Source organism: Polypterus senegalus, chromosome 9 (genome assembly GCF_016835505.1).
Source record: "Polypterus senegalus isolate Bchr_013 chromosome 9, ASM1683550v1, whole genome shotgun sequence".
Classification (NCBI taxonomy): Eukaryota; Metazoa; Chordata; class Cladistia; order Polypteriformes; family Polypteridae; genus Polypterus; species Polypterus senegalus.
Window position 1 is genome coordinate 898351 of NC_053162.1, and position 17039 is coordinate 915389.

The window sequence follows — 17039 nt, forward strand, 5'->3', positions numbered from 1 at the left end:
AACACGACATACAAAATGGAATGTAGAGTAATCGCCATTGGCACAAGACATGTCAAGGAATCACCACTAGGGGGCAGGAGCCGCATTAGGGAGCACGCCGGGCACACTGGACACTCGATTCTCAGTGGATCGATGCCATGCCTCACACGCCCAACCCGCACACACGAGCTCCTGCATGGCAGGAGAAGGGGATTACTTCATCAAGGAGCCTTGTCTCCTCGCTCCGTCTCAGGGGGATTAAAATCGCTGGCCTGTCCCAAATCCATCCATCCTCATTACTCAAAGCCGGCAAAACTGACCTTCGCAAACTGCACGCCGCCGGATGCTGCCCGAGTGGCATCATCCTCCTTTGATTTTCTCCAGAGTCATCAGAGTCACAAGGTGACCGTGGCTGCTGGCCTTTTTAATCGGACTCAAGCTGGAGGACAATGGGTGCTGCCCGCCTGGCACTGGCAGAAGTGCTCCTGAGGGCCACTTGGAATACAAATAAGCAAATAAATGGGTCTCTGCTATCTGTGCCAGTTGAGTGCAGTGGTGTGCCAAGCCTGAGTGAGACATGAAACGGCCAGCTACTCTCTCAGAATGACTGGCGCACATCTGGCCGGGTGATGGACACAAAGGTGGCACCTGTAAGGGCAGATGACCCGTGTAGGGCAAATATCATTTGAGCTACAAGATGGCCTTGTGACACAAACACCTGCCACTTGGAGTTGGGCATCAAAAACCAACATCCAGCTGTCCCCCACATTTCTCGGTCTTACCTTCTACAGCCGCCTCTGGGGAAGGTGATGGTGACTTCTCTTTAGGAGATGGAGATGGTGGTGGAGATGGAGATGGAGATGGTGACGGAGTTGGTGCTGCGCTTGTTTTACGTTCTGGGAGGAATCATTTGGGAGGGAGAAAAGATGGAAAGGACGTTAGACGGTGGCAGAAGAGCTGTGGGACAAAACATCGACAGGGAGGTCTTAGCCTGGCATTGGTGAAACGAGAACAAAACCGCCGGAGCTGAGGGGATGGTCTTCATACCCTCCAACTACACATAACCATGACGACAAGGAAACTGGGAGGGGACGTGACTACAGGTGGGTGGGGACTGTAAAGGGTCTGCTGCCCAGCCAATGAAAAGTCTGTAAAAATAAAGTTTGAGCTCCTATTGGCATTTAGTTGCCCACCTAGGACCACATGCCCCTTAGACTCGGGTATGGACACAGGAAGGCCATGCTGGGGATTTTCAGCATGGGTGTACCAAGCCCTGGGCTGCCCCGTCTGATAAAATGCCCATCGAGGTGCCACTGAGTGCGGGACACCATGAGGCGCTCTTCATCATTTGCAGGTCTGTGCCTTTCATTTTCGGGGCTTCCCATTGTAGAGACCCGCCGCCCAGTGACATTTTAAGTGGAAGTGTTGTCACATCCAATATTCCAGTATCTTCAAATACCGCATTCATGGTTTTAAATTTTTTAAGAGACGTTCTTTGTTTTAAAGCCGTCAGGAATTCTTTTAAAAAATGTAAAAAGTTCTTCTTTTTGGCGGCTTTCCAACTCATTTTTTATTCAACATAAAGTTCAAGTCGACCCTGAAACAGACCCCTCAATCTGCATCATGAAATGTTAAGACCACCGAGACCCTCCAGAGTCATTTTGAGCTGGCAGACTGGACAGCCAGGAATGTGCGGAGCCTCAGGTGGGCAGCGGGACACGAGGGTGACTGGCCCCTCCCTCAACTTAGTAATTGAGCGGTGACACCGACTCTGGAGGTCTCAGGGTGGTCTTCGAAAATCCCAAAATGCTTGACCCACTCATTTAGGAAGGAAATGAGACCAACGATACAACAAGTGGGACGAGGCGCACAAAACACCCCTATGGCTCCCACTTGAGCTTCCTCACCCTAAACTGAGGCCAGCTGTGTCCGGTGTGGGCATGGGGGAGGCGGGCATCACATGCTAATGCCAGCCATTAACGATACTTGGGTTGAGGGCAAAGGCGTCGGTAAAACGTTTGGAAATAATTATTTTGTGGAACAATCGGGACAAAGAAATCGGAAAAAACCTGATGGCATGGAGGTGGTTCATCGGGGTGACTCCTTGGACTGACTTATCGAGTCCACGATTGTCTTTATGACAACTCTGATGAGGTCACCAGTCGCCAACACCAAAGCCATCGAGACCAGAGAGATTAATAAACCCCTCCCCCTCCCGGCCATTCATCCTACGAAACAATGAAAGGTGCATCGTGGAGGTGGGAGTGGCAGTGGGGGGCATCGGATCTACGGTACGGGACGGGCCTCATAAACCATCAGAGTGGCAGGATGGGCACGAGACAAGTTGTGAAACGTCTGGACTACAGTGTGGGACGGGCCTCATAAACCATTAAGACGATCAGAGTGGCAGGGTGGGCTCAAGACAACATCAAGGAAGCAGAAGTGGAGGTGGGAGACATCGGATCTACGGGACGGGCTTCAAAAACCATGATACGAGATGGCAGGAGGTGAGCCCCACCTTCTTTGTCTTTCTCTCGCCCCTTCTTCTCCTCCTCCTCCTCCTCCTCCTCGTCCTTGGTCCTCTTTTCTTCCTCCATGTTGCTCACTCGTTCCTCAGCCTTCTCTTCTTCTGCACTCTTCTCATCTCTTTTGGTGTCTGATTCGCCCACTTTGGCCTGCGGTGTTTCGCTTGGGACGGCCGTCGTGGTTTCTGGTTGCATTTGAGAAGAAAACTCCTTTAGTCCCTCAAACCTGAACCCCCCCATCGACTTGGCGTCCTGAGCTTACGAGGCATCAGCAGATGAGACGTTTCTTCTCAGAGTTTAGAAAAGATGGCTGATCGTTACAAGGTCTAAGCAGAGCATCATCAAGCCCACCTTAGGACTGTGGCCATGAGCCCCGACTTAACCACCAGAAAGCCCGCCGCCCTCCTCATTTCGCTGGCAGGCTGCGTTTTTCGTTTTTCTGTTCATTTTTGACGAGAACGGGCCGTTCGGCCAGTGCCAGCCACCTAATTTGACGTCAAGTCAAGTTTTGAAGGTCCACCTCACTTTGTCCTCTGCGGACCACTCAGGCTTATTAATTATGAGGCGCACCCATCACTTCCTAAAAGGACCCTCACCTTGGAGACGTCACCATACAGAAACATGAGGCTGCTAGCGCAGTCCCCAAGTGACCCCGAGTGTGGCAACAGTGTGCCCCCGTCAGGAGTTTGTGACATCACATGTGTGTGTGACTTGAACACTCGTCAGCACGCGTCACACGGACTGTCACAGACACGGAAAAGGACGGATATGCAAATGCATCAGCTGGGACCATCAGTGGAATCATTAAAGATAATTAAATATACGTCTGTCTGGATTGGAGTGGCAAGAAATCGATGACACTTGACTCGGGGTCACACACGATGACACGCAGTGCCAGTCCCGCTGCACAGTGAGCCTCGCCTTTCACTCTTAGCTGTTATTTATTCTTGAGTGTTGTTTGTAAAGTGGGCTTTGATGAGGGTCATCCTCCGTGTTAACATCTTTGGGGGTCCTCCTCCTCATCTGCAGTGTTTGATTGTATTGACTGCATGGCACACGCTGCCGTTAAGCACGCCTTATGACACCGGACTGGGGTCCGCCTGGACAAACTCTGGGAGAGAATCTGTGGACAAGAACTTCTGGATATGCAGAGATGGTGAGCTTTGGGGGCCGAGGGGGGCCGAGAGGGGCCGAGAGCCACCTGAAGGGTCATGTTAGGGGCGGAGCAGGGTGAAGCCACACCCACCATGGCATATCACAATTCTAATGTGTGACAGATGAGAGCAGGCCATTTAGGCTGTCAAGGTAAGGGGTCTGCTCTGGAGTTCAGTGGTCTTTACTTAAGTGTACTGTGGCTGTACCTGCTAGCAAAGGCGCTATATAAGACAAAGGGCCATCTATTGGTTCCAGGGTGGTGAGGGGCTGACATCTTGTGGTGCCCATGCTGCTGCACTCCCATTACGTTCCGTCAAGCAATTCTATTGAATTCTACCTGAAAATGATGTTGGGTACGAGGGGCACCCGAGAGGTAACTGGGAGAAGCGCAGGGCACATCTGTCCAAGCAAATCTCAGTTAATGCCAGGCACAAATACTAAACATCATCAGCCATGGCACACCTCAGTGCTGGTAAAGAACTGAGCTTCGCCTCACCAGTGGCTGGTGGTCCTGCTGTCAGAATATGGTGACTTCCATTCTGTAAGTCCACAGCATACCATAATGGGGCCCTTCATGGAAAGGCGCTATATAGAGTCATGGGGTGGCTGCCTAACCTACACGGCTCAGCCATATAATTGAGGATACTCAGCAATAATGAAATGTTATTAGACTTTCAAGGGGCAGTGCTGACACTGTGGTGCCCACTTTCAGGGCCTTTGTGTGTGCGGTGCCACAACATCTGGCGCTTGCATGTGCAGCTAAGCCTGCCTGGCACCGACCACGTGATGGACGGGGCTGCAGAAGAAAGGGAGATGATCAGAGCGGAGCGACGCAGCGGGCCTAAGGGGCCGAGCTGTGCAGATTTAATCATATTGTATAAACGCGGCCCACCCCCCGGGTCCCATCTGCCAGCCGCTCAAGGTTTGTAAATGCCAGCCCCCCTTTAATCAGGATCAAAGCGGCATGTGTGCGGCCTTCAGCGAGGAGCGGCCTGCTGCTGGGCCTGCATGTGTCGGCTGCTCAGCCTCCCATTTTCAGGTCTGGCTGCATCAGCTCTAAGGCGGGTACCAGCTTGGGGTGGGATGCCAGTCCATCACAGGGCACACATTATAGCTCATGGTTTCATGTTTGGGATGAAAGTGCAAACTGCGCAGGAACAGCATGTTGAACCTGGGGGTCCCAGGAAAAAGGGTGAAAACTGAGGGGGAGACATCTAGAATGCCAGTGTGAGGTGGTGTGATAAAGTCCTAAAAACCCAACAAGTACCCGTGTGGGTGGGTGGCCTCAGCATAAAATTTGGGGGGGCTCTAGAGCTGGACCTGCTTAAGAGCCATCCATTAAAAATCCTGAGTTGAGGTGCCCTACTGGCCAGTCATGTAGTCTTGAGAGGTGAACATCTGCTTGTGCCCTATCACAAATCCGGTCCAGCAGTGGAGTGGGGCCCACATCAGTAATGCCAAGCTTGTCTCCAGTCCCACCAAACCAATGTAGAATTCAGCCTTAAGGGGACCTTCAGCCACTGGGGGTGACATGAATGAGTCTCAGCAGGACTGTAGGGCGCACCAGTGGGTGAGAGTCTGGTAAAGTGCCAGACTGCCAGTTACTGCCATTGAGTTTGTCTTTGTTGGGTTTAACCAGTGGGCAGCCGAGCCGTGGTGTCACTCAGGTGCCCTCTGGAGACACGAGGAGGTGAAAGTGACCAATAAAGACCCAAATTACTAATCAGCTGTGTGTTGGCATGAGGGCACGGCTATGGGCTTAAATCTTGGTCCGCCTGTTCTTGGTGGCTGCGTGACTTCATGATGGGTGCTCTGGTTGGCCCACCAGGAATGAGTGTGGCTTCCCAGGTTGGCTGTGCATTTGCTTCTTGAAGTGGACGGATGGAATTCACTTTCTGAACGATGAATTGATGACCCAACTAATTACTTCATTAACTCGTCTCTAATTCTGGCAATTAAACAAATTCATTAACCCGCTCGTTCACTCGCAGAGTCATTAATTTCATGCTGGCAGTGTGACAAACACACACAGAATATTCTGCACACAGGCAGGCTTGGCTGTCACTCTGTGAAGCCCCCTGCCGTCCCGTCGACTATCCGACTTTTCCATTCCTTGGATCACCTGATGGTGGGAATGATAAATGGCAGGAGGAGTAAATTGGGTCGTGTGGCAGGTGGGCTGGCATGAATTGGGACAGCTGGTGGCAGCTGTTGAGCTCAGAATGCTTTTGGGTCGGCCACTAGAGGGCGCCACTGAACTGTCCTGTCTGATGATCGGCGATGTCACGTGTTTGTCATAAATGACTACTCAAGGATTATTAACTCAGATGGCTTCAGGTTTCACTGCCAACATTTCATGTTCTGTTGGTGGTGTCTTCACGAACGCTTTTGCAATCATCAGTATTTGGCCGCGGTGGTCACCATGTCATTAATAGTTATAACGCCCTGGGCCGGTCATGTGGGCGTGTCCAGTGATGTCATGTGGGCGGGGCCATTATAAAAGCAGCCAAACGTTTTGCCTTTGAATTCACTTTGCTGCTCTCGGCTCGGTCACTTCTGGATTTCGAGCTGCTCACTTCATTTTCTCGACTTTTCGTTTTCCTCGACGTTTCTGGCCTTTGTCGTCTCTTCTTGTTAAAAGGACGTTTGTCTGCTGAGTTTCCATCTCCTGGTCCTCTGGACTGTCGAGTTGGGCTCCTTTGTGATCATCGATTCAGATGACAAGTGTGTGCTTAAGGCGTTTTAGAGCTGCTCGTGACGGGGACATCAGCTGTCCACGGTCGACTGCAGGACGTGAGCGTAGAGTTGGTGGCCATGTTTGTCATTCAGTCGCACTTTGGGGTCGTGGAGGGTGGTCATGAATTGCCTTTGGTTTTTGCGTTGTGCCCCCCACAGACGATTAGATTCTGATCTGCGGTTTTTGACTGATCTCGATATTTTAGGGTCCCCTGATGTCTCGATGACGGCCGTGTGTCGGTCTGCCCGTCTGTCTGTGTGTGTGTCACAGTTTCTTGAGCCCGTTATGTGACGACGATGTGCTGCTGAGTCCCTCTAGAGGACCCCTTAAATTCGTCAGCTGCTATCGTAGCGACCTCGTTTGTGATCAGGAAGATCAGCGTCAGGGCGGTAAATAACGACTGAGATGGCATCGGATGGTTCAGGTGACTTGGGCCCGATGGCACAAAGCCTCCTGTCACTCGTGTCCACATTCTTCACATTCCGAGATGTGATGCTGGGGCCATAGAATCGGATTCGGATGCGTGTTTGTGTTCATTTGTGTCTTTGAGTTAATTACACGGATGCTTGTTGTCAGCTGCCATTTTATTTGTCCCCCTTGTCACAAAGTGGCAGCCACCAGATTGACTCTTTTCAGAGTCGTCCCCCCAGATGTGTATATTTTTGTTGATCTTACCCCTTGTGGTTTGTCGTGATGGCTGAGTTTAGTGTCATTCAGGCACGGCGGGCACGATGGCCCTCAATGGCTGCACACGAAGTTCCAAAAATAATCGGACGTTCCTCCCGTCATATGACCCTCGTGTCAAGTCGCCCAATTGCTTTGCCAGTTGCCCCGTGTCACGTGTGTGGGCATGGCAGGCCACTTATGGTGATGGTAGTAACCCAGTGAACCAGAGGTTGGCACTGTGCTCTTAAGCTGACATCACTTCCGTTCCCCGCCCTCCTGGACCCGCCCCTTCCTGCCTGGAGCTCATATGACTGGACGTTCGGCCATCTTTGAGTCGCTGCTACATCAGACTCCCGTCATTATGCGTGTCTTCTTCTTGTCTCACAAAGTTTACGTCTGTTCAGGGCTTGGGGACCCGAGGATTCCGAACGTGACGTTAATTTTTGAACGCAAGGCGTTGTTCACATTTACCGTTATCTCATGACGCCATCCTGGTTTCGCTACGGGTGTCACACTTTTACAGCACAGGTGGCTGCTGGGCAGCCTGTCCCAGAATTCCATGAACTGCGCTGTGCCTGCTTCGTCATCAGGGGGACGGGTTCAGAGGTCGCCCTGTCATGCCGTCGCTATCTGTGATTGATGGACGACACGTCAAATTCATTTTCTCCAGTCTCCTCGACAATATTTTTGTACTTGCCTCACGTGCTTTGAGTTTATTTAACGTGTACTGAACGCCATTTTGTGTTTTATGGCTTTGAGGCACCGTTGCTATGATGCGATGTCTCGTTGTCAGGGGGCGTGTCTCGGAAGTCGCCGATTTTGTTCTTTGCGCTGCTGTTGTGAAGCGTCTTCATTTATTTGCTTTCTTGTTGGGGTTTTCACACACGAGGAACTCAATTATTTCACCGTCTGTTGAATTTCGGCCGTGTTATGACGTGACGCCATTTTGTTTCCGTCTTTGGTGTTCGATCAGGACAAACGGAAGTGGCGGTACGCGGCGTCACAGTGCAGATGGTTTGACGGGATAAGTGCAGCATTTTTATCAAAGGGGATTTTAAAACATTCATTTCTTGCCAGATCCATTTTTTTTTGTTTTGGACAATCGATTATCTTTTTCTCAGAGGGCGTCTTTTGTAATCATTACACTTTGCCGCCATTTTGTGGTACTGTCGCCAGGTTCGGTCACTAGGGGCGTGGCTTCAGAAGGTGCACGAGTGCGCGTCAAGAATACAAACGGCGTCCGGCACTAAGCAGCCCACCTTGGGGTCTCGATAGCCTGAGCTTCGTTCCCAGCGGTGATTTTTGATTCGGTGCTTTGGCTCGTTTGCAGATTCGTTTTTCGCGTCTCCCAGATTGACGTCCCTGGCAGAACGAGTTCATTTCGGACTTTGCCTTTCTCGCCTTGACACCGTGTCGACCACAACCCGATCACCGCGCGGCTGTGAGAGCGAGTGCCCCTCCGCAGGTTTCTTCACCGTTTTCCTGTCTTCTTCGTTTGTCTCTTTGGCTCTCGGACCCCGTCGGTCGGGTCGCCGGATGGCAACCAACAAAGGTTAATAAAGCGGGGCTCCCGTTGACATCTCGGGTTCGTTTATTTGCATCTGTCACTTTTTGATCTCCCAGTCTGTCACTCAGTGTCACAACATGACTAGGCCAGGGTTAGGGTGGCGGGTCAGCGAGTAACAAAACTAAATGACAACGTCAGAGCAGGCGGAGGTCAAAAACTCACTTCAGTAAAAATCACCCACACTCGGAGAGCACCGCCATCTTATGTGGGCCAGACTGAGGGCACCAGGGGTCACGTGGCATAGCGACCGTAGGCAACATGGCTGCAGCCAAGTCGGAGGTGCTCGTGAAACGAAACCCAAAGACAGAAAGTGAAAATGACGAGTAAACCAAGTAAAAAGCCGCACCACGCGGACTGCGGGCGCTGAGCTCGGTGAGCGGCGAGTCGTTTAAAACGTATAGAGTGGGGCTGGTTAAGGTGACCCCGAGAGATGTCACTAAAGGGGGTCTCCAGGTCTTCACCGACCCGACGAGCGGCTCCAGCCCTCCATTCTCATCGTTCCCTGGCAGGCGTAAAAATAAACCACCGAGGAGGCAGCGAGACGCTTCGCCTGCTACTTTATTGCTCACCGTCCATATTCCCGTATAATCATCAAATCCTCTTAAGCAAACTAAAAATAAAAGCCGTCTTCGCTGGCCGGCCCAATCACCTGACGCCGATCCCAAATCCTATTACCGTGACATGGCAGCTTGTGGCCTCATTTCGCTGCTCGGACAATCATAAGGCAGAATGTCCTCTAAACGGTGAGGTGCTCAAGACAGATGGACGACACGGCCGGGCGGTGGACGGATTTGCTCTTTATACCTTGTGTGTAACGAGCAGCCAGTGGTGGGACGGCAGAAGACCCTCCTGATAAGTCTGTGGCCCTGTTTCCAGTCAGGCCCTCCTCCGATGTTGTGCCCCTTTGCTGGGCCGTTTCATGAGAGCCGCCAGGTCACGTGTTCCTCTGCTGATGCCTTCTGTAAACCTGCCAGGACCCCACATGCACCCCTCGGCCTGTAATCAGGGCCCACCGGACCCCTCATGTCCCCGTACTCCTCCTCTCCTCCACAGTCTGTGCTTAGGAAGAGGCAGACCAGCAAACAAAGCTAACTGACCAGCAGTGCACATTTGGGTCAAACAAACCTTTTAAAAGGGGGGAAAAGGAAGGGTCCGAGTTGTGCCATTGGCAAATCAGAATCTGCTGAACCTCCCACACATGTCACAACGAGCCCAACAGGACTCATGGGTGTCCACTTGGGTCCCTCAGCATAGACTAGTCAATGTGGGCCAAACCCTAACCCTAACCCTAACCCTAATCTCCAACAGTCCTACAGGAACAGGACAAAGTGACCTGTGGGGGGCACTACTCCCCTCCGTTCCCTCCTTGTGTCCCAAGACAACTCGGCCACCGGTGTCCCCTTTGTAACATCTTAGACACATCACTGCAGCCTGAAGGCTATGACAGAGATGGCCCAAGGAGCTCTTCATGGCGCCACCTGCTGCAGACTTGAGTTTCCTCACCAGTCTCACTACGACATAGCAGGACGCGTGTGTCAAAGGCTTGTCCAGACACGACACATCGTGGACCTCAGCTGTGTGCCCAGGCCTGTGCCATGAGTTGTTGGCAGGTGTAATGGACTCCCGAGTAAGGGGGGCACTAGATTGTCCAGAATGGGTGCCACTATCATCACTAACTACTGCCCACCAGGCGTCCGTCGATATCCCACCTGGAGCCTCGGTCGTTAAAGTCTGTGCCGATGTGGTGGTCGTCATTGTGGTCACCTTTGGAGGCTCAGCGACTACCGGGACTGAAAGAAGACAGAGAAGAGTCGAGCAAAAGTTCAGGACTCAGTGGGGGACAAACAGCAGGTGACAAGGCAGGGACTTTCAACAAACTGATCACATTGTGGCCTCAAAATAAAATCTTCACGTCTCAACAGAGACAAAGTCGACCTCAATACGATGGCGGAGTGAAACGAGCCGTCACGATGCGTTGTGGGATAAAGAACAGTGCAGATCTGACAGGCCCATGAAATGCGACGCACGTGTAGGGGACAGGGGACGGGGGGCTGGCAGCGCCGATCGGGTGGACATCATGCGAGGTGACTTTCAAGAAACACAACTCTGCTCAAGTCAGTGAGTGTGCTGCGATTACGACAACTGCAATGGCTGCTGGGACATGAAGTGAGGTGACAGTAACTCTACTGCCAAGGATTGGGGGGCCTGCATCGGGATGAGGCCGCTAGACGCAGCAGGCGGGACCACGTCTTCCAGTCATGTGACAAAAGGAAGCACCGGTCAGTCCTGGTGTGGCCATCGACTCCTCCTGGCCACTGGGCTCCTATGGGATCAGACCCAGGAAGAGTCTTCACGCCTTTGTCTTTGGGTTGACCCCCAACTCTGGACATCAGGGATGGGATCATCCCAGCCACTGAAGACGGAGGCCACCTAAGTAGTGTGGCATCCGGGAAACAGGATGGGAGACCCCCTGATACACCAACTGGGAGAGGGAAGCTCTTTAAGAGAAACGCCAGGCAGAGACAGCCCTCCATGACAGATGGCTAATGACTAAGGAGGACACCAAAAGCAGAAGAAGATCCACCTGAGTAGTATAAAGTCCTGGCAGGGAACTGGCCGATAAACAAGATGGACATCCAACTGGGAGAACGACTAAAGTTAGGAAAGGGAAACATCTTGAAGAGAAACTCCTGTCAACGTATGAGTAGTAGGCAGAGGCCGTCCTCCATTATGGACAACTAATGACTAAGTAGGCCACCACGAGCAGAAGATGATGCCACCCGAGTAGGACAAGGTCCTGGCAGGGAGCTGGATGATAAATAAGATGGGTGGACTCCACGCTAGACAGCCTCATATTGTTCTATTAACGTGAAAATTGGGAGGAGAGCAAAACATTAAGAAAGGGAAACATCTGGAGGAGCACATACGAGAAGGAATGGGAGATGGGACAGAGGACATTACAGAAGACGAGTGGAGTACTTTATGGTCATCGCACGAGTAGGAGGCAGGAGCTCCACCTAACTGAACGCTAGGAAAACCCTGGCCAGGCTGATGTCACACATGAAGAAATCTCAGAACGTCACCAGTTTATGGTCTGCTAGCGGCTTTGAGCAGGAGACACCATAGCAAATTCTTTACTGAGTACCACAGCATCGAGAAGAAGGTGACATCATGTTATCCTACTCACAACCCAATGTGAAGTGGAGACAAGGCCGCAGTACAAGTGCTCTCCGTGCGAGGGAGGCCAGCAGTCCCAACTCACATACAACTACAAAGTAAGAAGTTGAAGACCCTCTCGTGGAAAAACTACACAGAGAAACATCAAACCACGAAGGCTAAGATACGTGGAGTCACCCGACACCGAGGGGCTCACATAGTGGGCCGTCCTCTCTTTATCTCAGGAGAGGAGGCCACGCCCAGGAAGTCACCTGCACCAGGACCCACCCTGTGAGGTCTCCAGAGGGGGCAGATGGGACCACCTCTTTCGGTCCCATGACCCAGAATGGCCCGTCAGTACTTGACAGACCAGGGACTCCACGGCCGTGCGATTCTCGTCCTGTTGGCCCATGAAGAGCGAAGGTAAATGTGGCGGTTAACCCTAAGGGGCTGATGAACGGGCCGCCATCTCTTCTCTTTTGTCTTTCTTAAGGGGTCTTTTAGTAAAGACTGGAATATAAACTGGAGACAGAGAGCCTCGTGTGGTGGAAGGGGGTCTTCTTTATCTCAACGCATTATGGGAGTATAAACTGAGGTGGCGAAGCTGCTTTATCATAATAGATGCAGAATCATAAGAAACAGTAAAGGGGGGGTGAATAATTAGGAAAGGGGGGCCGTCATCTGAAATCCATAATAATACAAAAATGAGGAAAAGCTTCACTGAAGGGGCAACCTGTGTGAGAAAAGGGGGCCAAGTCATCAGGTCAGATGGGGGGTTTGTGAAAAGAGCTGATCTCAATATTCATCCATCCATCTCTTATCCAACCCGCTATACCCTAACAGGAGCCAATCCCAGCCAACACAGGGCGCAAGGCAGGAACAAACCCCGGGCAGGGTGCCAGCCCAGCGACGCATAATATCAGGGGGGGCGGTCCTCCATTATAGTTCTCAATACACAGGAATGAATGGTTAGGAAAGGGGGGCCTTCTTCAGGACAGACATGAGAATAAAAAACAGAGAAGACGCACACTTTACTTTACTTACAATGCGCATATGAATTGAAAACAGAAAATGAGACTCGGAGTGAATGAGTGGGGAAGGGGAGCCTCCCCCCAAAAGCGCACAGCACACTTAACAATAAAGACCACCTCGTCACAATCCAATGAGGCAGAGAGACCACCGTAGCATAGCCCAGAAAACACAGCACTGAGAGCACATCATACAAACAGGAATAACAGGGCGCCCCCTGTTTAGTAAAGGGGGGCTTATTAACAAGTCCCTCCATCATATAAGTGGGAATAAATGATTAAGAAATGCAGTGTATAAGTCTAGAAGACCACCCTTTGTTTGTAATGCATATATAAATGAAAAACTGGAAACGTGACCCCTTAATAATATTACACATTAAATGGGACTGAATACTTAGGAAGGGGGAGCCTCCATCAACACGCTCGCACTGTTCAAATATAAAATGGAAGAGGGGGGGTCCTCTCTTTCTCAGTTCCCTTAGGAATAAAGGAATAAAATAACACATATGCTGTCGTAATTCCGGGGACCCCTTAATCATGAGGCACATCAGAATATAAAACGAGGCAGTGAGACCACCGTAGCGTAACCCAGAAAACACAGGAATGAATGATTAGGAAAGGGAAGCCATCATCAGAGCGCACAGAGGGGTATCCAGCACCTGTGACCTGTCACAGAATGTTTAAAAAAGGGGGTCCTTTTAATGTGACACATGTGGGAAAATATTCTGAGGCAGTGACAATCTCAACACACCAGCAAGGGGTCCCTTCATCATAATACATAGGAGAGAATAATTAGGAAAAGGGGCGGGGGGGATGGGGGGGGCTCCTCTTCTTCTATTATTTGGCTATACAATGGAAAGAGGGGGACGTCTTTATCCTAACATGCATACAACTATTACATCTGGGGGGTCCTCTTTATCATAATCCGCACAGGAATAAAAAAACAGGGACAGTGACCCTCTGTGTCACAGTGCCCACCCAGTTAGATACCCAGCTGAAAGTAAATGGAGCCAGCAGGTTTCAGCCTCATCATGGCACCCGGAATAATTAGAGATGGGGGGCCCTGTCACGAGGTCTCGAGACTTCCCAGACTAAGACAACCGAACAAAACGAGAACATGTGCCCAACTCAGGAGTGGGCACTGTGAGGGCAGGTCTCTCTAAGCGCTGCTTCTGGGTGACACTTTAGCGCCATCCGCCTCGTCAGGTAGAGGCAGCCCACAGTTGACACATAAAGCCTTTTACCCAAATGTAACGTGACAGGGCCGCTCTCAAGTGCCGCTCCTAAGCGCGCTCAGATCTTATTGTGCCACATTTCGCTGATTGAACTCAACTCACATTTGCCACTGCCAGTTGAGAAGAGCTGCAGATCAGCAGGGCAGTGATATGACCGACTGGCATTTGTATGTCTGGGGTCAGGTGTGCTGGCAGAGCCCATTCTGTGACAACACACACCCTGCACGTCGCGATGCCCACCCTGTTCACATTATATTGGGGCACCAGTCTGCCAAAGCAAACTCATTGGCACCCCAACCTGGATGCCAGAAGTGTCAGGAATAGAAACTGTGGAAAAATTGTTTTGTGCCAAAAGAAGATGAAAATGAAATAAATTAGAAACAAACAAATGAATAAATAAATAAATCAATAAATAAAAGTTCATGATGACTTAGACAGAGCATGAAGGGCATGACAACGGGCGCTCATGCAGGATGGACCACCAGTACACTCTCGGGAGATTCCAAAAGTCAGTTACTTACTGCCCAGCGCCGATCCAGCAGCCGCACCTGCAAGAAACAAAGACAAGGTGGTCAAAGTACGCTGGTGCCCAGGGCCTCAGTGCCACCCACTATCTCCTACTACTGGCATGTGTGGACCTGAGTGACACCCTGTGGAATAAAATGTGCCCAACTGCCATTGGGCTTCTTCTTATACCATCCGAATTGTCACTCGGGTATAAAGAAACACAGGTGTCAGCAGTGGGATCTACTGGAGGTGCTGTCTGCTGCCCATCATGCCCTCCTTAATATAGTACCTTTGCCAGTATTGTGACTGAAGTGCCACCCCAGGCTTCCCGCTGGCACCCGCTTGTAGCAGGCAGTCAGCCGGCAGGCTGCCCCAGGCAGGCGCGTCCCCGTCGGCTTCAGCTGCCCATCACTGTCACTCACTTCACTCACTTCATTAATGAGATGCCGAGTCGCATCTGATTTGCAAGTTTTGGAGGAATTTTTATTTTTAAAATCCGAATCCAGAAAGATCCGCTGCGGCGTTCGAGACGCGCCTTTGTTCCTCCTCAGGGAGGCCTGTCCTAGATTTTTTTTCCCTTTCTCTCTCTTTTTTCCCCTAACATCATCAAATATTTTTTTCCGGGATTTCCTGAAGGCATCCTAAAGCGGAGCGTCTCCAGATCCGCCTCACTCTTTTCTCTCGCCGCTTTCTTTATTCATCAGTTTTATTTTCAGATTTTTTCTGAAAGCAAAGCAGAATGTCATCGCACTCATTTGAGTAAAAAGCTAACTTTGTTGAAACGAACGTGCGGTGCTGTTGTTTATATAGCGACTTTCACTGTCAGCGCTGACCTGGCGGACGTGCGTGTGATGATTGTGCCATAGCAGGGAGGTGAGCCTGAAGGGGGCGCTGGTGTGCCACCTGACTTGAGTAATAACCAGGCCCACTTCTACTTGAATGAGGGTCTTGAAAGCGCCAGGCTACACAACTACCCTGAGTGCCCCTCTGAGGTCCCGTGTTCTTCCTTCCATTTCTTTAACTTGCATATTCCTGATCAGCTCTTTAGGGTGTTTAGGGACAAACTGAAAAAAATAAAATTGGAAAATGGGCGCAATGTTGACAGCAGCCCTATAGGGGGCGCCAGTCCGCCACATACCCACTTGTGCTCAGCCTGGCTGCACGTCTTTGAAGCTTTTGGAGGAAATCTCCATAAACGCAGCGTGTAGGCCTTTCACCAAATTTCTCATCACACCTCCATTTGGGATCAACCACTAGGAAAGGCGCTATATAAGAATTTATATAAGAATATACTGAACATGCAAACTGCACCCCCAGCCTGAAAGAGAACCTATGACCCCAGAACGGTGCCCAGCTACCCACTGAGCCCCAACAAACGGCGATCCCCTTGTCCCGATGCCCATACGTACAAGTGTTGGGTGATCCGTTAGGCGATGGTAAGTAAGACCCCGGTCTCCAGGATTTGGCTCGGAAACTCTTCTTGCAGCGTCCGCAGTCCTGTCCTGTGGTGTTGTGCTCGCACTCGCACTGCAGGCTGCCATCTTTGAATGTGCATTGGCTGGCATGGAGGTTGCATTTACACCTGCAGGGAGACAAGCAGACAGGACATGAGTTCAGTTGTCACAACACAATGTGGTGTGCCCGGCGGGTCATCATCTTGGCATGCCTCTGAAAGATAACCAGAATCAAAGTGGCAAATACTGGCAAGTGCTTTGGGAGGCATAGTACTGGTCATCAATTTTCATTTTATATGGTGCCTTTCACAAAGCCACATCCTCAGACAGAAAGGGACATAAGTCACCTGCTGTCCATATTTGCCAGCTCTGGCGCCCCCTGGAGTTATGGTGGACAAACTGAAGCACTGCTGGCAGTGGATGGGGTTGGGAAGGGCAAGCTGGGTATGAATGGTGGAGGGGTCTCATTACCAATCGATTAACATATTCTTTCATGCAGTGCCTTTCACAAAGAGCACCATCACAGTCTCCCGATGTCATTTTTTCTTGTATATAGTGACTTTCACATTGTCACATACGGTTTTAAAATGCCAACTCCCATAAATAGCCATGTGAGATGATGAGGGAGGCACAAAAGGAATGAGACACACAAGAAAATGACATGAATGGACACAGGGTTCTGCTGACCATCAGAGCGGAGATTCTCTAAATGACCACTAGAGGGAGTCTGGCAGAGGGGGGCAGCTGGCAGAGCCTACTTAGATATACGGCAGGAGGTGGGCATGGCTTTGAGGTCACAGAAGCACACAACCTTTATTTTATATAGTGCCTTTCAAAAGTGAAACACCGGCCCAAGGGGCTTTGCAGACAGACCCTTATTGTTTCCAATGTTATTTAGTGAGAATGTTCAGAACAGCCACTAGGTGGCCATGCTGTTTGTCACCTTGTGTTTTATTGATGTGGCCTGACCTCCTCAGTTGTATATAGCGCCTTTCATAGTGAGCGCCATCCTTGGCTGCTTTACAGGTGC

General features: G+C 50.9%; 2 protein-coding genes across 3 annotated transcripts in view; both read right to left on the reverse strand.

Annotated features, from left to right (window-relative positions):
- The window catches only part of LOC120535053 (netrin-G2), a 77246-nt gene that overhangs the window by 17874 nt on the left and 42333 nt on the right, over positions 1-17039 (reverse strand). For both annotated transcript variants that reach the window (XM_039762572.1, XM_039762573.1), the window contains exons 4-5: positions 15965-16137; positions 14570-14596 (exon numbers count right to left, since the gene is read on the reverse strand). In XM_039762572.1, the coding sequence (XP_039618506.1) occupies positions 14570-14596; positions 15965-16137 (200 nt within the window). The remainder of the gene's footprint in view (positions 1-14569; positions 14597-15964; positions 16138-17039) is intronic.
- On the reverse strand, positions 1596-11088 carry LOC120535054 (cilia- and flagella-associated protein 251-like). The gene is made up of 2 exons (XM_039762575.1): positions 10339-11088; positions 1596-2689 (listed from the first exon to the last, which is right to left on the reverse strand). Exons 1-2 carry the CDS (start codon positions 10382-10384, stop codon positions 2397-2399), a joined length of 339 nt encoding a protein of 112 aa, XP_039618509.1. The 5' UTR covers positions 10385-11088; the 3' UTR covers positions 1596-2396.